Below are 26,888 nucleotides of genomic sequence, written 5' to 3'. Positions count from 1 at the left end.
AGACAGCTTAATAGAATCAACTGTACACCATTAAAACAGGAGAGTGTAGTAAAGCAGCCAAATACAGACTGAAGGTTTTCTTTGAAGCAGAAGTCACCCTAAAACCACCCTTTAAATCTACCAACACAATAAAGAAAAATGGGTAGAGAATAAGAAATTTGTCCATTTTATGTAGCATCCTAAATTTCTGAAACTCTGTAGTTGTCCTGAGCTGCATACTTTCCTCTCTCCCATTCATGCTTTTGCTCTCTCTAAAATTAAAAAAAAAAAAAAAAAAAAAAAAGACTTATTAAAAAAAGATGTGTGTTATCTCAACTTTCTCTTGAGATCCATGATGGTCATGTAACAAAGATGATTTATCATGTACACTAGCTGATGTTACTGTCCATCAAGGACAAATTGATGTGAATTTGTCTTTTTACAATAATATACATGATATATAATAACCAGCCATTTTTTAAATATATAATAATTAGCCTTTTTTTTTTTTTTTTTTTTTTTTAGGGAAAAGGAAATGGAGAATTTTGTCAATGTTACATGGGCTTACAGAAGCAATTTAAAATTACTAAACTGTCACCAGCAATGGGTTGTAAATTTAGACTGTCAGCCAGAAATGAATATGGCACAAGGTAAGATACATTTTAATGTAAATATATTATTTAGTCAACTTACATAAATTATTCGGAGTCCAAATTATCCACTAAAAATTATGCTTTAGTTTATCACTCTGTTGGTAAAGATCTGTTACTAGCTTAGCAAAAGCTGTAAGAGAATATGTTAGTTACATAAATTGCAGTTTTAAAAGAATGTTAACTCACCTTTTAGGTATCTGATCTGGTTACCATAAAAATATTATCAGATCCAAGATATATTACTTGGATTATAATTAGTTATCAAAAACTGTCACTTTCAAAAAAAATTCCATTTATCAGAAATGAGTTCTTTAGCTATAAAAACTTTTATTCATTCATTTTTAAAAACCATTTGTTTCAACAGTGGTTTTAGTGAAGAAGTCTTCTATTACACTTCAGGCTGTGCCCCTTCTATGCCAGCAAGTCCTGTATTAACTAAGGCTGGTGTTACTTGGTTATCCTTACAATGGAGTAAGCCCTCAGGAACACCATCAGATGAAGGAATTTCTTACATTTTAGAGATGGAAGAAGAAACTTCAGTAAGTACGAATATGTATTTTAAGTAAGAGTGTTTAAAACATATTTCAGTGTGGCATTAATACTTGTAAGTAAACAGTGCCACAATAGTTCGATCTTTCTCTAAATCCTTTGAATCCTTGGTTGGTTATTGTTGAGGAGGAATATTGAGGAGTGAGGAAGAATTCAGTCTTTTGTTTTCTTGATGTATAGGAGCGGGTTTTGTTTTTTATGTATGTTTGTATGTACGTTTGTGCCTAGGAACAGCATAGACTACATTTTAAATATATATGTTTAGGGAAAATAGAGGAAAAGATCACCACAGCCTTTTAGCCTAAGCAGCTCTAAAAAATAAGGAAATAACGTGTCCATCTTTTCGGCTGTTTTCATACATTGCTTTCCCAAGTGCCAGAGAAGATTTGAAGAGAGATTATAAGATTATATAGTGCAGCCAGAATGTAGTTTCCAGTGATTTGTCTCTTATGAGCTAGAACAAAGCTGAACATGAGTTAGGATGTCTTCTATTAGTTCTACATAGTTTCGTAGCTTTTCAGAGCTACTTTAAAGCAGTATGAGTCAAAAATAGCATTGATCCACTCCCAGCTATATACCCAAGAGAATTGAAAACAAGTGTTTATACAGAAATTTGTACATGAATGTTCACAGCAGCATTATTCATAATAGCCAAAAAGTGGAAACAACCCAAATGTCTATCAACTGATGAATGGATAGGCAGAAATGTGATATATCCATACAGTGGAATATCAATTAGCCATATAAAGGAATGGAGTACTGACACATGCCACAACATGAATGAACCTTGAAAACATTATGTTAAGTAAATGAACCTAGTCACAAAGACCATATATTGTGTGATTCCATTTATTATGGATATAGGCAAATCCATAGAGACAGAAAATATACTAATGGATGAGAAAAGAAGGGAAGTGACTGCTAACCAATAAATAAAGTGCAGGCTTTATTGTGGGATTAAGAATTTAATGATGGTTGCACAACCTTGTGAATATACTATAAATGATTGAATTTCATACTTCAAAATGGGAATTTTATAGCATGTGAACTATATATCAACTTAAAAAATTTTAAATAACATTGGGAAAGTAGTAAGGGATTGTTACTGAAGCTATAAATAGCATCCCAAAACCTAAGTGACATCCCTACCTGCCAGCACAACCAACCATTCATTTATTTACTTAAACACACCTATGTGTTTAGGTCAAGTTTAAATATAGTTCTTTTTAGCTCTTGCAACATCTGTCTAGGAAATTCTGTTAGTTCTAGGCATATGCTTACTTATGGTGAAGTCACCATTGGCTCTGACTTTACCCTCAGCATGAAGATTGTCTCTTGATTACTGTATTTACTCGAAATGAGGTCTCCTTCATGCTACAAACATTCACTAGCATTTCTGGATTTGTCCATTGAAGATAAAAGTACCAAAGTGAGGAATACACTTAACAGAGTGTTAATCACATTGTAAACAGAAGATGAAGAAGACCTAGATCTTTTTACATGTTTGTTATTCCCCATATTTCTGCTGTTAGATATCTAAGGGAGGCTTATTTTCCCTTTCCAGGGATATGGTTTTAAGCCTAAATATGATGGAGAAGATCTTGCTTACACAGTGAAGAATCTCAGACGTAGTACAAAGTATAAATTTAAGGTAAGCTTTGAAAGCCCTTAAAATATTTGTTTGTTCTTATTGTTCCTATTGTTCTAAAGCCAAGTACATACCTCACTCCTTTGGTTTTAAATCTAAAATAATGAGCATTACTGCTTTACTTTCTTACTATGTAACATTGGTTATCAAACTGTATATATATTTAAATTCAAATTTTAATGTTTTATGGGACTTTTATTTGTATAATGGGAACAAACATCTAAATGTGGATGTTGGGCACCTGCTTGGCTCAGTTGGTTAAGCATCTAACTCTGGTTCAGGTCATGATCTTACAGCTCGTGAGTTCGAACCTTACATCGGGCTCTGTGCTGACATCTCAGAGCCTGGAGCCTGCTTCAGATTCTGTGTCTCCGTCTCTGCCCCTGTGTCTCCATCTCTCTCTGCCCCTCCCCTTTCTCTCTCCTCTCTCTTTTTCTCTCTCCCTCTCTCTCTCTCTCTTTCAAAAATAAACATTAAAAAAAATTTTTTTAATGTGGATGTTGTTAAACATTCAAAATATGCTTTTTTGTCAGGGGATATCAGAAAAAGTAATGCTATTATTTTCTTGGTACATTATATCAAGCGGTGCACAGTTTCCATTTGTCCTGTTACTGGTAGTCAAAGATTACATCTACTGTGTTTCTTCACTGTAAAGCTGTTTTTTTTCCCTTTGTAATTAACAAGTATTTTGTAAATACTGTGTGAACACTTTGTTTTTCATCACTTTCATCTACTAGCTTTAACACCCATTGATAATTTTTGCCTGAATCAGTTATTACTATGATTAATGGTTGCCAAGTGGTGATTTTAATTTTATCATTCCTTCTACATCTATCAGTTGGCATCATACTATAAAGAAAAGCTTTCTCTTATCATATATGTCAGTATGAACTCATGAATTCCTGTTAATTGAGTGAGTTATATTTTGTTACTATGATTATCATTTATGAGGCTCACATTGTTTCAAATTTGGGAGCTCCTTTGAGCTGCCTTTCAGATTCTTTTGAAATGTGCCCCTCCCCCCCCATCATTCTTTTGAGCCTTTCCTTTCTGGCACATGATATTCCAGTCTCCAATCCTTCAATGTCAGAATTGGTCATTTCTCAAAGCACCTGGGTCCCTTTAGTGGACCGTGGTATTTAGAAGCCAATATCTGAGTACTAAGCATACTTAATGCTATACGGTTTTGATACTCCTGGGCATCCTTTCAATGGACAGAGCTAGGAACTATATGTATGTATGAATGTAATTTGGTTTTGTGTGTGTGTTACATGATAGTAGAATTCTAAGAATTTTAATAATTTACCAATTATAAAGACCTTAACAGTTCTAAAGTCAAATATAAAAATACTTATGAATTATATTGCTGTACAATTTAGTAACTTGAAAAAACAGGCATTTATTTTTCTCACAGTTCCTGGGGGTCAGGAATTCAAGACCAGCTTAGCTGGGTGGTTCTGATAGAGGGTTTATGTGAGGTTGCAGTCAAGATGCCAGCTAGGGCTGCAGTCACTTGAAGGTTTGTCTGGGGTTGGAGGATTTGCTCCCAAGTTCACTCAAGTGTTGGTAGCCTTCATTTCCTCTCTGACTGTTGGTCAGAGGCTTCAGTTCCTCACCAGATGGGCTTCTCTGTAGCAAAGCTACACACTGTGATTTCTGCTAGATTGTATTAGAGGCAAGTCATTAAGTGCAATTCAAAGGGAAGAGGAATTAGCCTTTATCTTTTGAATAAAGAAAATTCGAAGAATTTGTGGACATCTTTTTAAAACCCAAAGAATAGTAAAAGAATACATAAATCAAGCTCATCAAGTATCATCAGATTATAGCTTGTTCCTGTAATGACTCTAGTTTAATATCAAACTGTTACAGACTTACACCTGTATCCCCAGAACTGGCTCTCAAAGGGGATTGATTATACCTGAATATTCTTCATATATGCTGAGTCCCTGTTGTAGACATTCTCATATAAATAAGCCATCACAGTCTGAAAACTTTTACTTTATCACTTGATTGAGCTTATCTGTCATCACTTTGTTCATTAAGCCAATATCATTAGGTATCAAATATCAATTATTTTATGTCTTTGTGTTTTCATCACAGGTTATTGCTTACAACTCAGAAGGTAAAAGTAACCCAAGTGAAGTAGTAGAATTTACTACATGCCCTGATAAACCAGGTGTACCTGTGAAGCCATCAGTTAAAGGAAAGATACATTCACACAGTTTTAAAATAACTTGGGGTAAGATATGCGTATTTGTACATCATTACTTTTATATTTGATTGTAATGATTTGAATATTAGGGTAATTTTTAAGATAGTTGAGTACAGTTGTTAGCTGAAGCAAGTTTAATTGGAAATGTGAGAATCATTCATTGTTTGAGGATCTCTTTTGTAGAAAACTTTACACTCACACAAATACAAAGTTCATATTTGATACAGAAGAACTTGGAATCTGTGGTAGGACTGTGAGCAGAGACAGCACTGTGTGAAGTGAATGATTACTGAAATTGTCGCTAAAGTCACCTGAGTCATCCTGGCTCTCCTGAGAAATGAAAATCACTTTTACTCATTTAAAACAAACATTTGTTAGGGTGCCTGGTGGGCAGAAGAGCGTGTGACTTTTCATCTTGGGGTCGTCAGTTCAAGCCCCATGTTAGGTATGGAGAAAACCTAACCTTAAATCAGTAAAACTTGAAAAAATAATAATTATTATTGAACACCTTATATACTATTTGTTGCAAAATCGATAGATTAATGAGATGCTGGTATTAATAAAAAAAGCACTGCGGGTGATTCTTTTTATTTTTTAAGCAATCTTAGGTTTGGTATTCCACTTACTAGGATTTTCTGTCATTTTTAACTATGTATTTTGCCTAATACCACTTTTACTTCTTTGGATAGACCCACCAAAAGACAATGGAGGTGCAACCATTAATAAGTATGTAGTGGAGATGGCAGAAGGTTCTAATGGTAAGAATAACTATTAAAAATTAATAGATTTATACCAGTATGCCCCTACTCTTCATGACTGTACATTTTATATGATCTGTTTTCTTTCACTCTTAATTTTTTCCCTTTGTTTATAGCAGTTAGAATTTTGCCTGTTATGATCCACTTTAAGTTCTAATCTCTAGAAATAGAGTGAATCAAATGTAAGAATGCTGTATACCTATATTATTACTTTTATTTTTTTAGTTTATTTCTTTCTCATGAGTTTGCCTTGCTCAGTTCCAGTATATCTAAAGTTTTCTAAACTTTCAGTTAGATTTATAACCAGACATGTCAGAGAAAAATTAACTTCTAAAATTTAACTTACATTATACTAGTTTTAGTAATATTTTCTGTGCCTCATGAACTTAATTTTTGAATAACACATGTAACAATCCATATTTCTGTGAATTGAACTGCTTCCTGCAAAATAATAAGAATGTCTTTTAATTAAGACTAAACTTCCTGTGGTATTGGTTCTTTCTACTCTTTGTGTGTTATAATGTTATTACTGGACCAGTAAACACATTTAAAATGCTTAATTAAAAGCAAATTATCAATGTAAGCCAAAGTCTGTAACAGAGTTACAGAGATATTTCATTTCAATAAAGCCATGCAGATTCGTCTAGGAAGCTGCACACATAAAGAAAATTAGGTCATTTCCAGGAAACTCAAAACAAGCTTAAATTGTTTCTGACAAATTACATAAACACTTACTTAGTGAAGCTAGGATACCTGCCGTGTCCATGATACCCAAATGTTAAACATTACCTCGTAGCTGATTGAACATAATTCTTCACCTTCCAGGAAACAAATGGGATATGATATACAGTGGAGCTACTAGGGAACATCTTTGTGATCGACTAAATCCAGGCTGTTTCTATCGTTTACGAGTTTACTGCATCAGTGATGGAGGACAGAGTGCGGTAATACTTACATCTAGATTTTTTTTTTCAAGTTTGGGTCAAATAAGATGGAATCACCAGATGCCACCTCAAATATTGAAATGTATCCAAAGTAATTTCTGTAATTTAGGTGATTAATTTATAGTGATCAGAATATTCTGTAACTTATAGTGATCAAAATATTCTAAAATAGTACATGGCTTATAATCAGTATTCAGTGAATATCTATTGTCTGGTTGTTGTTTAGCTTTGCAACAACAGATATACAAAAATACTGCAGAAAAATTTATAAAGGTAAATTTTAGGATGATGTTCAATAGCCATACCTAACAGAAATAAAAATAAAATAATTGTAGACTGATTGCTCTATAAATTATGTGTATCAGGACAAACCATAATCATTTACTGTTTAAACACAGATTCTAGTAATTACTTATTTCAGGAAAGTTGGCAATTATTTTTATTACTAGAGAATTTATCACTAACCTAAAGTGTGCCATTGATTATATATGAGATATTTGTAATGTTCTAGAGAGGTAATTTTTTTAATAGGAATGGTATTTTTTTAATAATTTAACTAAGAATGGGTTCGTGGAGCATTAATAACTGTCATTATTTTTCAAATGGAATTTAATGCAATGAAGTTACCTTTTTTAAAAATGAATTTATAAGCATTTTGTTGAAAATGGAAGTATTAGGAAACTGCATGCAAGTCCTACCCAACAGGCTTGGGATCCAGTTGCTTCACTGTATCTAATAAGAACATCTTCCAGGATTAGAAAGAACAGATCCCACCCCAAAAACAACCCTAATATTCTAATACAGTGATATAGCATTCTCATATAGGATACCTTTCTAAATAAGGTGATGACCAAGTATTTATGTTTGTAAAGAATATTAAGTGTAAACCTTAATACAGTGCAGTTAAGGATATGGTACTGAGTGCATGTCAGTGTTGGTAAAAGAAGTCTTTTAAAATAAAACTAAACGATACACATTTTTTAAATAACATCGAAACCAAGATAATACCAAATACCTGGAAAGATACCAAGCACTTGGAAAAGTTAACCTGATTTTTGAATTATTTTTAGGTGGAAAAGAAAAAGGAAAGATTTTATATGCATATATGTATATTAATATTTAGGTTAAAAATACAATATACAGTTAAAGTAACCAAAATAGTCTAAGCCTTCTGAAAACATGGCAAACAGTATTTACAGAATATGAAAACATCCTTAGAAGAGATTTGTGGATCCATTTGGATGAGATCAAAAATAATCTTTATTAGTCCAGTAGGTTTTGTTGAAGGTTATTTTTTTGTTGTTTTTCAATTATGGAAAGATGAAGAGTTTTTTGTTCTTTTTTTCTGGTAACTTTCTTTGTATATAGTTGTCACATAATATGTGTCTTTATTTGTTAATATAAAATCAGAGTTTTAATGATTTAATTGGGTTCTTATTTTATTTAGAACTTTATTCCTTTTCAATTGATAGTCAAGTAGAATTTCAAATTGTTGATGCGGTCTTTGTGTTCGTGTTATTTTTCTTTAACAAAAGCATTCCGGTTGGGGCATTTTTGTTTTGTTATTGCTTTTGTTTTGGCAGGTATCTGAATCTTTACTTGTGCAGACTCCAGCTGTGCCTCCTGGCCCGTGCCTCCCTCCCAGATTACAGGGTAGACCCAAAGCAAAAGAAATACAGTTACGATGGGGTAATTTTCATTTTGGTAATAAATTATAATTGAGTTAGTACTAAATATATTCCTTTTGTTAAATTGCATAAATCTTTCCACCTTTAGGACCCCCTCTGGTTGATGGTGGATCACCCATTTTCTGCTATGGTGTGGAGATGTCTCCTGTAGAAAAAGATGAACCCAGAGAAGTTTACCAAGGTTCTGAAGTAGAATGTACAGTGAGCAACCTTCTTCCTGGAAAGACTTATAGCTTCAGACTGCATGCAGCTAACAAAATGGGGGTAGGAAGACTCTGCTGATTGAATTATAATCACAGTGGTAATTCACAGAACATACATAATTGCACCCATTAGTTAGCCATTTTGCTTTCAACATGTGACTCCAAATTTTACAGTTTTTAATAAGCCTATATTGATAAATAAGAGAGAGGTCTGTATATATGATAGTTATTATAGAATCTCAGTATTTTCAAACCCCATTTATAATTTGTGACACTCGGAACTTTAGCTGGGTTGAAGTTTGCCTTTCAGGTGATGCTAATAGGGTTTACTTAATAAGTTAAAGAGTAAGAACAAAACTATTAGATGAAATACTTTGGATAATTAAGTTTTTTGAGGCTGGTTATATACAGCATTTATTTTATTTGGCTACTAATTGTGATTCATTTTTTGCCTAAGGAAAAGATAACTTATATTTTAAGCATTTCTGGCTTTATGTGACTTTTTAAAAAGTATTCTCTGTGTATCTGTACAGTTCCATAAAATGGACAAAACAGGTGATATCTCCATTGTACAGCTGAGGAGGCTGGGGCTCAGAAAAACTAAACATCTTGTCCACAGTCACCCAAATAAGAAGTGACAGAGATAAGCCACAGATTCAGGGCTGTCAGACTCCAGAGCCAAAGCCCTTTCCACTCAACCAGGATATTTCTCATCTCTGCATTAAAACAGATTCTCTCAGGACAAAGCAGTAATTTCTTGTCTTAGTTGAATAACATTGTTTCCTTACTCTATAATTTCACAAAATTAAACTGCCAAGTCTCTCCCCTCCCATTACTTCATATGTTAGTGAACTTTACTATTTTATGTCCCATTCTCCAACTAAGTTCAGTATCTGTATCTGTAAACTTATCTTAAAATTTCTTATGTCAGTCCTTTTTGGCAGTTATTACATAAGTCATAGTGTTCTGTCTGAAGTTATCATCTTGTCAGCCCCACAAGGCTGCAGTACACTGGGATAGCATCTTTAATACTTACTTAATCTGTATTTTCAGGATTCTGATAATTTGTGACAATCATTGTAAATAATTTGCTTTCTGCACTTCCAGAGAGTATACATTTTATACCCTTTTTAAAGCTATTCTAAATTTTAAGATATAATTTATGCCTACCATTTTTCATGCCTTTAATTGGTATCCTTTCCTTCACTCCTCATATAATTTCTCCTGACTTATTCCATGTACATAATTCCCTAATGCCCTGCCCTTCTTACAAAATCAGTCATGAAGGAAAAAGGAAAAGGAACAAGAGAAAAAAGTACAGTAAATGAAACTTAAAAATACCTGACATAGTAACTTCCATAATCATTAAATCTTTTTCCTTTCTATGAATGCTTTTAGAGTTCTATTATGACCAGTCAGTCTTGAAGGAGAAGGATTATGCACTTATTTATGTATGTGAATATTTATGGAGAGCTGTGCAATCTGTGGGTGAAAAATGAAAATGCTGGTTATGTTTGTTTTTCTAGTTTGGACCATTTTCAGAAAAATGTGATATTACTACAGCCCCTGGACCACCAGATCAGTGCAAGCCCCCTCAAGTTACATGCAGATCTGCAACTTGTGCACAAGTGAATTGGGAGGTACTGTAATTCCCATTGACTTACTCTCTTAAGTAATTAGAATAGTTCATATAAAAGAATAGAGATACTATTCATTTTTTTTTAAGTTTATTCATTTATTTTGAGAGGGAGAGAGAATCCCAAGCAGGCTCCTCATTATCAGTGCAGAGCCCAATGCGGGGCTAGAACCCACAAACCATGAGATCATGATCTGAGCTGACTGAGCCACCCAGGGGCCCCGAGACACTATTCATTTAACCTCCTAAATCATGCAAACAGTAAGGCCTACTTAAGTTCATGTGTTATAATGTGAAATTTTTGCTTTGAAGCATTTAAGTAAGGTATATTTGCATTACAAGTATATGGTTTCTTGTTCATGATGTGCTTTGTATTTTTTCAAAGGCTTTGTCTCATTACCAAGATACTTAGCCACTGGTGAGCTTAATGTTCAGAACAAACATTCATAGGGATTAGTATAATACTATTTCTCTTGTATTTATTATTTCCACTGTGTTTTATTATGTACAGTAATAATCAGTAATGATAATTAAATTTTCAGTTTCCTTTGAAATTTAACAAAGAAAATGTCCTTACATGATTTAACATTTATATTACTTAATAGAATTATATTGAAGTATATTTACCTTAAAATTCTCTTTCTAAAGTGATTTAGTCATATTTATACTTATAATTGAAAACAAAGTTATATTTTTTTATCAGTCTTAAATTCAGGTGACCTTAATGAATAAAAATGTAATACTAAACAGTTTTAATCCCACTTGAACATTTCAAAGAAATTCAAAAGCAATTCAGTTTAATATGTGCAGGTAAAGAACATTTGTGCCTAAAAACTAATCAGTGTCAACACTTAAGACCTTTTCCTCTTTTTAATTTAAAGATCCCTTTGAGTAACGGAACAGATGTCACTGAATATCGATTGGAGTGGGGAGGCGTTGAAGGAAGTATGCAGATGTGTTACTGTGGGCCTGGTCTCAGTTATGAATTAAAAGGACTTTCACCAGCAACCACCTATTATTGCAGAGTCCAGGTAAAGGTGGTCCGGGCTTTGTTACTCTAGCCAGATTTTTGTGTTCTGTGAGCATTTTGATGGTCATGTTTTTTTAACTTATGGGCTCTGTTAATTTGTAGGCTCTGAGTGTTGTGGGTGCAGGCCCTTTCAGTGAAGTAGTAGCCTGTGTGACTCCACCATCAGTTCCTGCTGTTGTGACTTGTCTTCAAGAAATAAGTGATGATGATATAGAAAATCCTCATTATTCACCTTCTACATGCCTTGCAATAAGCTGGGAAAAGCCTTGTGACCATGGTTCAGAAATCCTTGCCTACAGCATCGACTTTGGAGATAAACAGCCCTTGGCAGTGGGAAAGGTTACAAGCTATATTATAGACAATTTGCAACCAGATACAACATACAGGTACACTCTAAAAACTATGTTAATTTTTGCCTAGACCAGAGAGAAACTCTAAATAGAATAATCATAACCGAATTTTTTTTTTCCTTAATGTGGCACTTAGAATACGGATTCAAGCCTTGAATAGCCTTGGAGCTGGTCCTTTCAGCCACATGATAAAATTAAAAACTAAGCCCCTCCCTCCTGACCCACCTCGTCTAGAATGTGTTGCCTTCAGCCACCAGAACCTTAAGCTGAAGTGGGGAGAAGGAACCCCAAAATCACTGTCAACAGATTCTATTCAGTACCACCTTCAGATGGAGGACAAGAATGGAAGGTAGGTGTTTGTAATTGGTTCTTCATATAGTTTCTTAGGTCTTAAGTGTATAAACTTCAATAAAAAGTAGAGGTAAACAAAATAAATTTTCAAAAACAAGGTTAGAATTTTCATAAGAGATAATTTTAAGTGTGCTATTTTCAAAACACCAGAAGATATAATGAAGATTTCCCGTTTGTAGCTTGTGAGCGGGATGCTGAGAGAAAAATTAAATTGGCTATTCTTTGGCTGTCTAACCCATTTACTCTTTCATGTAAAAGAAACATAATCTTTGCTACAAAACCAGCTCTTCAACACTTATTTCCAGCAGAGGCAGTTTTAATAGTACATGATTAATTGGTGTAAGCCCTCTGAGATCTTTGCGGGCACAGGTTATGTCTCACTTTCTTCCGCACCTGTCACAGGACCTTCACACTGAGTCAGTACAGTTCATTTCCTCAGTGTCAGATCTTGGTTAGACTCAGATTATTAGCCTGTCCCCTCGCTACTCAGGTTCTTGTCTATGCTGCCATCCTTTATATTTTCATTATATCCATGCCATATACTGTCCTACTAAATCATGCATTTGAATTATGTTACTCAAAATATTTGTAGTATAAATTATTCAAATGCAAATCTGAGGCTGTTTACTGACATTATATCCGATGTAAATAATGCCATATATCCTCCATACAAGTGTTACTGTAATATTTTAAGAATTCAAATTTTGCTTTTCACTCAGTTTATAAGAAACAATTTGCATACCTGATGGATTCAGAGTACTAGAAGTAGTTTTTCCCAAGGTTTTCCCACTTTGTTTTTTGTATTGTACGTGTTTGTATCTTAATCAGACATTCAGTAATGGAATATTCATGGTAATTGTACATAAGTACTCTCAGAAAGACTTCTACATTTAAAATAACATACAGAATTAAACATACTATATATCCAGTAAGAGCATTACACAGAGCAAACAGTACTGATCATTTTCTGTGCCTCTATGAATGTTAGTCAGCCTTTGTTCTTGGCAGAATTTTATGTACATTTGTATAGCCCTATCTCTAGAAGGAGGTTCTTTGCCACAGATTTTCTGTGAAGCCATTTATCTTTAATGTATGTTATTATCATTGGGTGAATTCTTTAAATTAGTTTCATTCCCTTTCTAGCATTTACATTGCATTAGGGTAATGCAAGAAGGTTTCCTGGAAATGGATCTAATTAATGTTTGTTGGAAATGGAGTAGAATAAAGATTTCCATTATTATTAGGCTGTATTCTATTACAGAATGTTAAGGTTAGTTAATATTTAGCATCTGGAGAGTTGTAGGGTGTGAATATGGCTGCTGGCTGTGGAAAATATATTTAAGAAACCTTTTATGGTGTTGTAAGTTTACTATATAAATTTAATAAATTAAATCAATTTAATATCTTTAGTTATACTCTTTACCTTTGATTTCTCACAACTACTTACATTTGCTGTGGGATAATATCAGAATGCTATTTCAGCTGTTTCCTGACTACAGGTTTTATCATTGTTTCACTTTTCCAATAGTGGTTGCAACTCTTTTTTTTCCCCTATCCTTTAAAAAAAAATTGGGAGACTAAAAAGGCCAGGCTTATCTAATTACTGCTTCTTAGAAATACTGTTACTTCAGGTCATTAACTATTTCTTCATTTTTAACCTTGACTGCAGTTTTCAGACTCTTTAGAACTATGTGAGCATTCCATTATTCATTCCCCAATGTCCAAAAATTTTCAAACAGCCAATCAAAAATATTGGGGAACATTGAACTTATAGGTGACATATATGATGTTAAACTTTCCCATCAAACAGTTCAGGTGGATAATTTATGGCTAATTTTATATTCTTTCATACTGCTATGTAAATCTCTAGAAAACATCACCAGTCATCTAAAATTATACCTGGAAATTGAAGATTTTCTTTTTTATAATAAATTATATGCCTAAGACTGTAATGAAAATTGTCATGTTCTGAGTATCTTTAAAAATGTATCTTTAAATTTTTTTTTTCAACGTTTATTCATTTTTGGGACAGAGAGAGACAGAGCATGAACGGGGGAGGGGCAGAGAGAGAGGGAGACGCAGAATCGGAAACAGGCCCCAGGCTCTGAGCCATCAGCCCAGAGCCTGACGCGGGGCTCGAACTCACGGACCGCGAGATCATGACCTGGCTGAAGTCGGACGCTTAACCAACTGCGCCACCCAGGTGCCCCTAAAAATGTATCTTTAAAAAATGGCAATCAGAAACGAAACTGTACCAGAAGCCTGAAAAGTTAACAATGATTGGATACAAAACTTAACAATAAATTTTCAGGAAACCATGTCAAAATTAGGAAATTTACCAATCCTATGATTTTCATCATTTGATGAAAAAAATATTTATTTGGAGTGACATTAATGTCTAGGAGCAATTTATACTTCTGAATAGTGTCCCAGCTCTACTTTTTTAGTAGTTTTTAAAAATTTTTTGTAGTGTAGTCAAGGTTTATTTTTAATAAGAGTCATTTCCATTTTAGGTTTGTATCCTTATATAGAGGTCCATGTCATACATACAAAGTACAAAGACTTAATGAGTCAACATCCTATAAATTCTGTATTCAAGCTTGTAATGAAGCAGGGGAAGGTCCTCTCTCTCAAGAATATATTTTTACTACTCCAAAATCTGTCCCAGCTGCCTTGAAAGGTAAGTTATACATCATTATTTTTTTTAGTAATAAATTTTAAATGGATGTTCATAAACAATTTTATGTGCTATTATTGCAATTTATTGTCCAATATGTGTCCAACATAAATTATAAAAAAAAATTATATAGACAAGCCTATCTACTGAGAGTTTTACTCAGAATAGAAGCTCTTTTATCTAGCACATTGATACTCAGATGAGCACTGGGTTTTGTCACTATTTTTAATAATCTAGCATAAAAATACTAAACTGAATAGATATACTGGTTTTCTAATAGGGTCATTTAATGTTTCTGCTGTTGTTACCAAGGAAAAAAGTCACAGGGGCACCTGGGTGGCTCAGTCGAGTCGGTTAAGTGTCCGACTTCAGCTCTGGTCGAGATCTCACAACTCGTGAGTTCAAGCCCCGCATCAGGCTCTGTGCCAACAACTTGCAGCCTAGAGCCTACTTCAGATTCTGTGTCTCCTTCTCTCTCTGCCCCTCTACCACTTGTGCACTGTCTCTTTCTCTCTCTCTCTCAAATAAAAATATTAAAACAAAAATTTTTTAAAGAAAAAAAATCACAAACTCAAATTGTTTTGAGTTGTTACTATTTCATTCATTCATATTTCGGGGAGAGAGCCAGGTTGTCTGTTAAGCACAACATAAATACATTCTTAGTTAAATTGAATTATTTTTTTAATGCTTATTCATTTTTGAGAGAGAGACAGCACAAGCAGGAGAAGGGTAAAGAGTGAGAGGGAAACACAGAATCTGAAGCAGGCTCCAAGCTGTTGGCACAGAGCTCGATACAGAGCTTGAACCCATAAACTGCAAGATCACGACCTGAGCTGAAGTCGGACACTCAACTGACTGAGCCACCCAGGTGCCCCTAGTTAACTTGAACTTTTAAATCTTAATTTACACACTTTCAGTTGTATGTACAGATATCTTTAAAATTAATTTTTAGATGGGTTCTTTTTTTTTTTTTTTTTTTGAGAGATAGAGAGCGAGCAGGGGAGAGGATCTTAAGCAGGTTCCACACTCAGTGCAGAGTTCAACAGGGTGGGTGATCCTATGACCCTGGGATCATGACCTGACCTGAAATCAAGAGTCAGACACTCAACTGACTAAGCCACCCAGGCACTCCTAGAAGGGTTCTTATTTTAAAACGACCCTGACTGGGGCGTCTGGGTGGCTCCGTCAGTTGAGCATCCAACTCGATTTCAGCTCAGGTCACAATCTCACCATTTGTGGGATCAAGCCCAGTCTCTGGCTCTGCACTGACAGCATGGAGCCTGCATGGTTTTCTCTCTCCCTCTGTCTGCCCCTCCCCTGCTTGCTCATTCATATTCTCTGTCTCTCTCTCTCTCAAAATAAACCTTTAAAAAATAAAATGACCCTGGCAAGGATTACATTTTGTGTATTTAGCCAAAATCACTAACATTCCTCACACAGAGGACAAATCACACAGATTTCTAGTACAGTTTCCTGGATCATGTACTTGAAATATGTCATTTATTAAGCAGATCCATAGTTAGCAGGACTGTTCTTGACAAACTTTCTAATAATGTTGATGGAGTTTTACTGAGTCATTTTTCTGTTCTCTCATCCAGTTTAGTGTGTACTAACCTTAAGAAGATTGCTGATTTTAACCCTCTATATCCCAACATGGAGTGAAACAGTCTTATGTCAAGCAGCTAGGAGTATTTTTCAACTTACCCTCTTAGAAGATTTCTTAAATTACAAAATGTCATGTTCTAGTTATGCCCTTAGAAGCATCATTGACGTTGTTTTAGAATTGCCATAACCTCTCTATTGGCCTTTTAGCTCAATGAAAACAGTGCTTCCCTTGACAGATCCTTTAGTCAGTCTGGCCATTGTGGCACCCGTAGATTATATGGCCTGGAGATAATAAGAATGGAACATTAACCATTTCTCTGCAAATTTCAAAAATTCATTGATATTTATTTCAAGTATATATAACTGGGTTTTAAATGTTTGTTGATTTTGGTTAAAACGAGTGTCTGTGTGATGTGCCAAATTAAAAATCAAGTAGAGTAGATTTTATTTGTATTTGTTCTCTACAGCTCCCAAAATAGAGAAAGTAAATGATCACATTTGTGAACTTACATGGGAGTGTTTACAGCCAATGAAAGGTGATCCAGTTATTTACAGTCTTCAAGTTATGTTGGGAAAAGATTCAGAATTTAAACAGGTATGTGCTAAAATGTAATTCTGTGGATACTTATTTTTATTTCTCATTTTAATGCACTTGGCAATGCAAGATTTGACTGTCTTTATCTTCTAATTTAAAAACATTTATTTAGTACTTACCGTGTTCCAAAGATTATAACTACACAGTATCTCAGGATTCAAGATATTTTAAGTGTGAACTATATATTTAACAGATTATTCATTGATTTGGCAAGAATGTATTTAACTGTATGCCAGGCACTCAGGATATATAACGCTGTACAAAAAGTTCTTGCCTCTGTGGAGCTTACATTCAGTAGAAAAAGAGATACTAAAGGCAAATGTATCTTATATTAGATATAATCTATATCAGTATATCTTAGAGAGTGGTAAGTACAGTGGAGAAAAAATAAAACTGGGTAACAGGAATAGGCTGTCATTGCGGGTAGAGACAGCTAGTACTATTTCATACAGGGCAATCAGGTGACAATGGAACAGAGACCCAAAGGAGGTGAATATGGGGAGAACAGTGTTCCAAGAAGAGGAAGCAGTAGGTGTGCAAAAACATGCTTGTCAAGTTTAATGAACAAGGAGGCCAATATGGGGTTGTGTGAGCAATGGGAAAAATAATAGATGAAGTCAAGTAGTTAATGGTAAAGGGGGTCTGTGAGTGGTATAAAGATCACATAGGGCATTATAGGCCATACTGTGACTTTCACTCCATGTAAAGTGAGAAACCAGTGGAGGATTTTGACCAGAGTGGTCACATTATCAGTCACTAGGTCATTTTGGCTAGAATGGGACACAGGTAGAAGCAGAGGACATTAGGGAGGCTTCCGTCATCATCATCATCATCATCATCATCATCATCATATTACTACTACTACTGTTATTATTATTATTATAATGCAGTGTTGTAAATATGACAATATTCAGTCATTATGGAAGCCTAGCAGAAGTGTCACCTACATGGCTGAGAAATTTCAAAGATGTCTTCCTGGTAGATGATGAATAGCGATGAGATGAAGTAGGAAGCTTCCAGTGTTCACTGTAACTTTTTTTTTTTTCCACTGTAACTTTTGTAAAGAAGTTGTTTTTATGCAACTCAAAAGCCTAATTTCTATAAACACTGCATCTGATTCTCCCTTTTCTGTGTCAACCTTCTTTATTTTTAGTGCTCTTAAAAGTGAGGTTGTTTTCTTTTGAGTGTCTTGTATTTTCTTTTCCCACTAGAAAATTAGTCATTCATCAGTTTTATTTCAGTCTCATACTGTTATAGCTATTAGTAATAGAATATTTATCTTTTTTTCTTTAAAGTTTATTTATTTTGAGAAAGAGCACGAGCAGCGGAGGGGCAGAGAGAGAATTCCAAGTAGGCTCCATGCTGTCAATGCAGAACCCAACGTGGGGCTCAAACTCACAAACCCTGAGATCATGACCTGAACTGAAATCAAGAGTCAGGCACTTAACCAACTGAGCCACCCAGGCACCCCATAATATTTTTTCAATATAGATCTAATTTTTTCTTTCAAGTTATAAGTATAGAAGTGCAATTTCTTTTTTTTATTTTTTTATTTTTATTTTTTAATGTTTATTTTTGAGAGAGAAAGAGAGTGTGAGCAGGGGAGGGGCAGAGAGAGAAAGGGAGACACAGAATCTGAAGCAGGCTCCAGGCTCTGAGCTATCAGCACAGAGCCCAGCGTGGGGCTCAAACTCAACAAGCCGTAAGATCACGACCTGGGCCGAAGTCCAGCGCTTAATTGAGCTACCCACGTGCCCTTAGAAGTGCAGTTTCTTAAGTGAAATTACAAAAGGCTCCACAAAGAGTCAGATTAAATTTGGCATATGATTGTTTTTCTTTATTAAGCCATCTGCAATTGACATTATAATCAGATTTGAATATAATTTACAGATAAGCAGGTTTCCTTCCAAGGAGGAAGCAAAATTAATATTACAAAAATGTAATTGCATTATATTTTTAAAGGAAATAGGGACCCCAGATTTGAGTAGTATATGAATTTTAATAAACATACCACTACATGAAACAGCAATACTAATTCTAATTTAACTTAAAAGCTAAATCAATCCTGTCATCACTTTCACTTACTTTAGATTGTAAGCATGCTATAAAACTTAAAATACTGATTTCCTTAGAACATCATCATATATATGCTTATCTGAATCTCTTAAATGTTGATTGGCAAGTTATACTCCAAAAGTTTGAAAGGTTTTTTAAGACTTCAGGTTCATTCATGGAATTTAATATTTTACATAAAATTTATTTGATAATCAATACGTATGAATTAAATACTATGTTTAAGGAATTATGGGGGGTGGTTATGGTACTAATAGGTTACTGTTTTGATTTTAAGAAAGTTGTTTAGAATATAACAAGCAAAAATTTTATAGTCATGACATTTTACATAGCCAAACAAATAAAAGGTCATGATAAAGATAAAACCTATTTTACAAAAAGGAATGATTTATTCCACCTGGACTTCTGGAATATTTTCTAAAAGGAGTGCCATTTAAGTAAGAGGAGGCATGGCGGCACTGGTGAGCTTAGAAGGAACCATGAACTTAAGTGTGACTTGAGTAAGACTCAAGAATGAAGTATGTGGCTAAAGAGGCCAGGTCCTGGTGGGTCTTATTCCACAGCAGTAGGAACAGCTGATGTTTTTAAGAAGGGATTATTATTTATAAGTTGCGGGTTGAGTTTCTAAACGAGCTTATAAAAAATCTGTTTAACCTATAATATTGCTGGGATTGGGGGTCTAGAAGCAAATTCGCCTGGCAGCAAGTACTTATGATGCTGGGCTAAACTTAAAAGTTTGGGACAAAGAAGGGAAGAATAGAAACACATTGATTTTGTTGTATTCTTCCCTTTCTTCATCCCTCTTTGATCAGCTTTAAGAAAACCCTTTGCTGCCTTCTTGCTACTCGGTGCCCCTTTCTGTAGGACCTCACCTAAAACTGCCCCGTTCTCTACAATACACTCTCCCTCTGACTCGTGCCTCCATGTCTGACACACATCATAACTCCCATATACACAGGGTAGCTGACCTTAGTGGCATTAGGAGAAAAACTATTTGCTTGGGAAGATTCATACCAAAGGCAAGTATCTACGGGTTCTGTAATCCCCTCAGAGGTGTATACATTTTTAAAAGCAAGTAAGTGCTCTTTTACCAAAATGACATTTCGAGTAGTATAAAAGATGAAGTAAAAAATACTGGGGGACAATAGAGTCACTTTCACAACAGATCAACCAACCTGGGAGTCTGTACCTAAGACACTTTTGTGTCACAGCTCATTATGTTGCAAGTACCAGGAAAACCAACTCAGACTGGTGCAATCAAGTGTAAATCCTCTGAGGGAGATGCCTGAAGGTAAGCAGGCTTCAGGATTCTGTGATTCAGAAGCTCAATGAAGTTGTCAGGGGCATGGTTTTTCTCATAGTCTTCAGTGGCTGCCCGTAGCCATAAGGAACTTACTGTCCCTCATTCACATTCAGGGAAAAGAAAGCACTTAGATTGCAAAGCCATTCCTGAATGAATGACTGTTTCAGGGTTTAAGCCAACCAGAGGCCTGCTCTGGAGTTAATGAGGCCAGCTTCTCCCAATACATGGATTGGATAAGGGAGAGTTTGATACCCCATCAAAAATGTTGGTAGTGTTGGGAGAATGGATGCTGTGACAGTGGCCTGTTGGATTCTGTACAACTTCTTTTATTCTTTAACTTCTGAACTTACATTCCCAAAAACTGCTCCTCAGAGTGGCATACAGACCTCATGAACCTGAATGTCATAAGAGCTGGGACCGTGATTGTTTTCCTTTTTTGTTGTTGTTTGTTTGTTTGTTTGTTTAAGTTCTAAGTGGTACTTATGCACAATAAACTTAACTGCTCTGGAATCTCCAAGTTCACTTATAACTCCCTCAGCAATAAGAGAGGGGAAGGATACAGACGAGCTATGTGGCTGTCTACATTCATTAGTTTTAAGGGGTTTTTACTGTTCTCTTTATGTATTGATCACTACGAAATAAGTATCTGCAATAGTATTATTCACAGATTACAGAGGGTGACATGACAATATGTAACAAATTACATGGCAACATATGCCTTACTATGTGTCATAAGGAATAATTACTTTTAAATGTAATCAAATGCGTAATAACCATAAGGAAAGGTTTAAACAAGTCTGTACTCGGCCTAAAAACAATGTATTGTTAAAATCATTGTCTAATACTAACTGCTATAAATAATATATACTGTGCATATTACTCAGGATAAAATCAGATTGTGGATGTGTAACATCCACAAAAAGTTGAAATAGTTAAACAGATTGTTCCTTTATAATGATAACTTCAGAAGTGGTTATCTTAGATAGTAAAAATGTTCACTCATCCTTAAAAGATAACAAAGGACTGGGGTACCTGGGTGGCTTAGTTGGTTGAGCGTCCGACTTTGGCCCAGGTCATGATCTCACAGCTTGTGAGTTCGAGCCGCGCGTCAGGGTCTGTACTAACAGCTCAGAGCATGGAGCCTGCTTCAGATTCTGTGTCTCCCTCTCTCTCTGCCCCTCCCCTGCTATGCTCTGTCTCTCCTGTCTCAAAAATAAACATTAAAAAATTAAAAAAATAACAAAGGACTATTTTATATTTTTGTATGAGTACTTGGTGAATTCATCTAGCCAACCAAATAGGCTTTTAGAATGTAGATACGGAGAGAAACTGGTTTCATTTTTATTGGCCCCTGTTCTACAATTGTTATTTTCTTCATGCTGTGACATATTCACAAAGCTAAAATAAGGACAAATACCAATTTATGAAAATCTAAACATTCTTTAAAAATTTTCCTGTAAAATTCTGTTGCAATTGGCATAAGTTCTTAGCCAGCTAAACATGCACAAACATCATAAGCTTAAATTTAGTATGCATTTCTCGATTAAAATGCAAAGTGAAAACCATAATCTCTTACCTGCCATTTTAACTGTAAATCTGCATTAATATTTGCCATACTTATCCTATAAAATGGATAGTTTATTGATAGCAAATATAAAGAACTCTTTTTTTGTTTTATTTTAACTGTATGTAATTATAAGTCATCTGTGAGTAATAGCTACAGGCCAAAAATTACAAATTTTTGAGTTTTACTTGCCCTTTTCTGTTTACTAAGATCACAACAATCTTCCCTTGTCAGTAGGAACTGGGGGACTGGAAATGGTGTTTTTCATCGTAATTTTTATTTCTCAGTCTCAGACCTAACTAACCCTCCTTATCTCAAGCTTCAGTCTTGTTTTGAATAGCTTCACTTAGATATATGAACATTTTTATAAATTAGCTTTAGCAAGTTTATCTGTTTTCTTCAGTCCTCTATCTGCAGTCACCTATAAGATGGCTCTTTGTTTAGATATCCTTCTAACATCTGAAACACAAAATTGAAAACTTGACCTCATTATCTTTCCTCCCAATCTCTCCTCTCCAAACTCTTCACTTCATCATTGTCAAAAATACTAACATAGTTTTGGTCCCCAAGCTTTTTTGAACCCTTGAAAGAATTTTTTTTTTGCCTGCCAACTTATTCAAATAAAAATCATTTCTAAAAGTGATCCATAAAAACTATACTAACACCTCCTATCCCTGTGTTTTCATACAAGAGCCCCTATCCTGCCCAGCTCCTTCAATCCCTCATTCAGCTTTATGATTAAGAGTCCTCAAACACTGTTTAAATATCACGTAGATAGATAGATAGACAGATAAATGCCACAGTTTCCAACTAGTGTTCTGAACATATTCCTCCTGTCTGTCAAATCTCTTCACCTATCACCCTCATACCATTTGTTGAATTTTTTCCTGTAACTATATTACCATGCCCATTTGGAGACAAATGGAAAGTAAAGAAAATTTTAAAGATAAATAAATGCCACCCATTATATACATATGACAAATACATATTTTTTTATTTTTACTATTTTGGGCTCATCGTATGTGTACTTTTTGACACTGCTTTCTAATACTGTCTTCTGATTTACTGACGTTACTCCTTTTAGCACAGTCCAGACATGAACATTACTACATTTACACCCCTTGTATTGCTCATCTGCATCCTCAGAACTAATGTATATTTATCATTTTCTTTGCTTCATCATCTAAGTCTTACTTCCTTCAGTAAAAGCTCCTTTATATATTCGCAGCATCCACTGATACATTTTGACGTATACATGGTCAATAATTCACTAATCTAGCGTCCTTTACCTATTACGTGCTGGATTCCAAAGACACAAAATGAGACAAAGCTCTTACCTTGCTCCTTTGGAAGCAAATCAATACGTAAAAATTAGATTTGCAACATAGATACAAATGAGGCAGCTAAAATTGCTTGAAAGAATGCTACCTCAGGTTTGGGTTGATCCAACTTACAGCCCACCAACTAGCTGGAAAAACTCAGTTGGGCAGTCACTAATGAGCCTTGGTTTTCTCATTGATAGAATGAGGGAAGGAACTCATTAGTAGAAATGATAGCTTCCATATAGTTTGGTTTTTTTTTTAATGCGTATTTATTTTTGAGAGAGACAGAATGCAAGCAGGGGAGGGGCAGAAAGAATGCCTGACACAGGGCTCCAACTCACGAGCTGTGAGATCCTATTCTGACCTGAGCTGAGCTGAAGTCAGATGCTTAACCAACTGAGCCACCCAGGGACCCCCAATAGTTTCCATATATTGAACATGTGCTATGTGCTGGGCACTGTGCTAAGTGCTTTCACAAATACTTGTTTCACTCTTATAATTACCATACAAGATAATAATATGCTTACTGTACTAAGGTAACTGGTCTAAGATCACATAGAGTGTGAAGTAGCAAAACAGTGCTTGGACCCAGGGGTGATCAGTTCCAGTAGATAACACTCTGAATCATTAGCACACTCTTGAAAATCCATGGCATTCTATTCTTGTTCTTTCCTTTCTAAGGGATGGTCAGAGGAGTTGAGTTTTAACATCCAATTCTGTGTTTGTAAGTGATTTCTTAAAGTTTATGAAATAATTTGCCATAGACACCTATAGAAAGTTCCCCTTATTCATTCATTCATCGTTTCAGCAGATGTTTGAAATTGACAGAAACCACTTTTGCAAAGATCTAATGAAGGAGCATGGTTTCTCCTTTCATGGAATGGTTTCACAAAAGTTTGACTTCTTACAGTTGAAGAAACTAGGGAAGTGCCTGTGGGCTGAATTAGCTTGTTCTGTAGCTACTTTGGAGGTAAATCTCTCCTTAACTGGTCTGTAAGTTCTGTGAGGATGGATGTCACATCCTCACTTTTCCAGTTTCTCTTGCCCTTAAACGGTGGATAAGCTCTTTAATGTAAAGTTAGGTATTTTTTAAATGTCATTAAAAAGTTTAAAGGAGTGGCATTTCACTAGCTTTCATGTCAGAAATACTTCTAAAACTAGCCAGTTGTAAAATAGGTTTTCTGCCTAGCCTTCACACATAATCCTTCTTTACCATCTTATTAACAGATTTACAAAGGTCCCGACTCTTCATTCCGGTATTCAAGCCTTCAGCTGAACTGTGAATATCGTTTCCGTGTGTGTGCCATTCGCCAGTGCCATGACCCTGTGGGGCATCAGGACCTAGTAGGTCCCTACAGCACAACAGTGCTCTTCACCTCTCAGAGGACTGACCCACCAGCCAGCACCGACAGAGACACTGTGGAGAGCACGAGGACCCGGCGGGCGCTGAGTGATGAGCAATGTGCCGCAGTCATCCTCGTGCTGTTTGCTTTCTTTTCCATTTTGATTGCCTTTATCATTCAGTACTTTGTAATCAAGTGAAAATATAACTTTATTTTTTAATACTGTATTACATTTTATTTTGTCATGTACTAAAATTATTTCTGTATTGCTTTTACAAAAACAGTGGCATTTAGCACTGGCATTGAGACTATAATACATCATTTTTTGCCATTTTCAATGCTTATATCATTAGGTAGAGGCTGGCACCTTATTAGAATGCAAGCCACAGAAATAGCAATTTTTGGTTTTTTGGTTGGGACTTTTTTCTTTCCTTTTTTTTCTTTTTCTTTTTTTTTTTTTACATGCCTTCTTGTAAAACATATTTTCTAAGAGGCAACAATATATAATTGGTATATTGACCAGTCAGCATGAGTGTAACAGTGACAACCTGATCTGTTTGTTTTAAAGATATTACCTAGTGAAAAATTCAAAATGATGAAAATTTACACTAACATGCTATAAAAAAAAATGTTAAAGTCTGATGCTGTGAAAGCAATCTAGTGCTATATTTCTACCTCCTCATTTGTCTTAATTATTTGGTAAGTGGGATTATGATGAATAACTGGAGGGGCTTAGCAGACAAAAACTGGATGAAAGAATATGCATGAAAAAAAGAAACTTCTTGTTTGATAAATGTGGAGTTCTTCATTACAAGTATATATTCATGAATTCACAGATAAGTCACTTAAATAAAGCACAGACAGTTTACTTGGCCTAAAAATATTTTAATGTTTACTTAAAAAGCACCTGTTCAAGTCTTGAGAACATGGAAGAGAACAGAGGGCTTATAGATACTTTTAAAAAAGTAATCATACTCAACTCTGAAATTTCAAACCTACTTAATTTGGTTTTTGTGAGCCTTTGAACTATATGTGTGTGTATAAGGACATACACACGTACATATACGGCATATATATAAACTATACATACCAAGTGTAAAAATACACACACACACACACTCACTCCATGTATCTGGTACAGGCTAATTTTGAAGAACTCCCATAAGTTTTGCTGCTTCTCCCATAACTACTGCCATCACCATCAGAATTCATAATCAAACCTAACCTTTTTGTTTGGGGCACCAAATCTGAAGACAAAATTAATTTGCACCAGTAAACTTCAAGCTGCTTTCTTTCTTGAAAAACTAATGTTTAATGTAATGTCTGTCTGGATACTGTTCCAAATTGTTGATTGCATGTGGTTAATGTTGCATTAGAGCACTTTGCAATTGCATAATTCATTAATGTTTTGTGAGCTTGCATTTGTGAGTTATTGGATGATCAGATTGAATTTTGTCAAGTATCACGTTGTACATCTTGCATAGATGTCAATGACTGCCAGTAATAATAGTTTGTAATGAAACTATCTAAAATTCTTGTTTTATCACATCTGTTATCTGTAAAACACTTGTAACTAGCCTTTTTAATTTATTATTTGAATTTTAGGATAGTGAATCACTAATTTTTAGTTGCTGAGGGTAGCATTTTAGTGATTACTAAGCACTTCTGTCAGTCTTTGAAAACAGGACCTATGTTTTGTGCTTTGAAGATCTCTGAAGAATTTCTCTTATATTAGAAATGGGCATGTATTGTAATTGTTTTATGTCAAATGATCTGTGCTGTAGAAAAAACATTAACCTTTGTTCAAAAAAGAAATGGATAAACTTGGCCTTTCCAAGTGTTAAGAATGATCTGTCACTATAATATGCTGTATGTTTACATTTTATTTAAATTTAATCTCATGTATAGGCTAACTTTCCCCCAAAACAACAGTGATTGCGATTATTTTCTAGAAACTTCTTAAAAGTGCCACATTTGGCAGTACAAATGAGTTTGAGTGTAATAGCCCAGAGATTTCTATATAGTTGAATGTCTAAAATGGTAAAATATGCCACTGTGGCAGTTACAGTGGCTTATGTTTTTCATAGTAACTCAAATGAACTCCTATTTTTGATAGTAAATGTCATTTAATAGTGTACTTGCCATTTGAGCCTCGCTGCAAAATCAGTGCAGAGGAGAAAACAATTTTTAATGTAATCTTGATTTTACCTCATATACTGTACATTCCAAAAACTCTAAACTTTTTAAAGATTATAGATACACTACCAAACATATCACCTTAAAATTGTATAAGGTTGAACTTCATACAAATGAAAAAATATAATCTCATAAAAATACATAACTATGTAGCAAAAGTGTCTTTAAAATCCATGGAAAATAAAAGTTGTATCATTCTTTTTTGAGAT

At 34.7% G+C, this 26,888-nt stretch overlaps 1 protein-coding gene across 7 annotated transcripts in view; it reads left to right on the top strand.

Moving 5' to 3' along the window:
* Window positions 1-26,885, top strand: part of FNDC3A (fibronectin type III domain containing 3A) — a 143,367-nt gene extending 116,482 nt beyond the window's left edge. For 6 of the 7 annotated variants that reach the window (XM_027064810.2, XM_027064811.2, XM_053215286.1 and 3 more), the window contains 15 exons: window positions 505-629; window positions 997-1,171; window positions 2,746-2,832; window positions 4,930-5,068; window positions 5,731-5,799; window positions 6,625-6,743; window positions 8,327-8,432; window positions 8,520-8,695; window positions 10,161-10,274; window positions 11,152-11,301; window positions 11,403-11,686; window positions 11,787-11,999; window positions 14,515-14,681; window positions 16,751-16,878; window positions 24,368-26,885. In XM_027064810.2, coding sequence (XP_026920611.1) covers window positions 505-629; window positions 997-1,171; window positions 2,746-2,832; window positions 4,930-5,068; window positions 5,731-5,799; window positions 6,625-6,743; window positions 8,327-8,432; window positions 8,520-8,695; window positions 10,161-10,274; window positions 11,152-11,301; window positions 11,403-11,686; window positions 11,787-11,999; window positions 14,515-14,681; window positions 16,751-16,878; window positions 24,368-24,682 — 2,367 coding nt within the window. In that variant the 3' untranslated portion in view covers window positions 24,683-26,885. The remainder of the gene's footprint in view (window positions 1-504; window positions 630-996; window positions 1,172-2,745; window positions 2,833-4,929; window positions 5,069-5,730; window positions 5,800-6,624; window positions 6,744-8,326; window positions 8,433-8,519; window positions 8,696-10,160; window positions 10,275-11,151; window positions 11,302-11,402; window positions 11,687-11,786; window positions 12,000-14,514; window positions 14,682-16,750; window positions 16,879-24,367) is intronic. The other variant, XM_027064815.2, reaches the window with a different exon arrangement.
* The last annotated feature ends 3 nt before the right edge of the window (window positions 26,886-26,888 follow it).

Source organism: Acinonyx jubatus, chromosome A1 (assembly GCF_027475565.1).
Source record: "Acinonyx jubatus isolate Ajub_Pintada_27869175 chromosome A1, VMU_Ajub_asm_v1.0, whole genome shotgun sequence".
Classification (NCBI taxonomy): domain Eukaryota; kingdom Metazoa; phylum Chordata; class Mammalia; order Carnivora; family Felidae; genus Acinonyx; species Acinonyx jubatus.
This window is presented reverse-complemented; position numbering and strand designations above follow the sequence as displayed.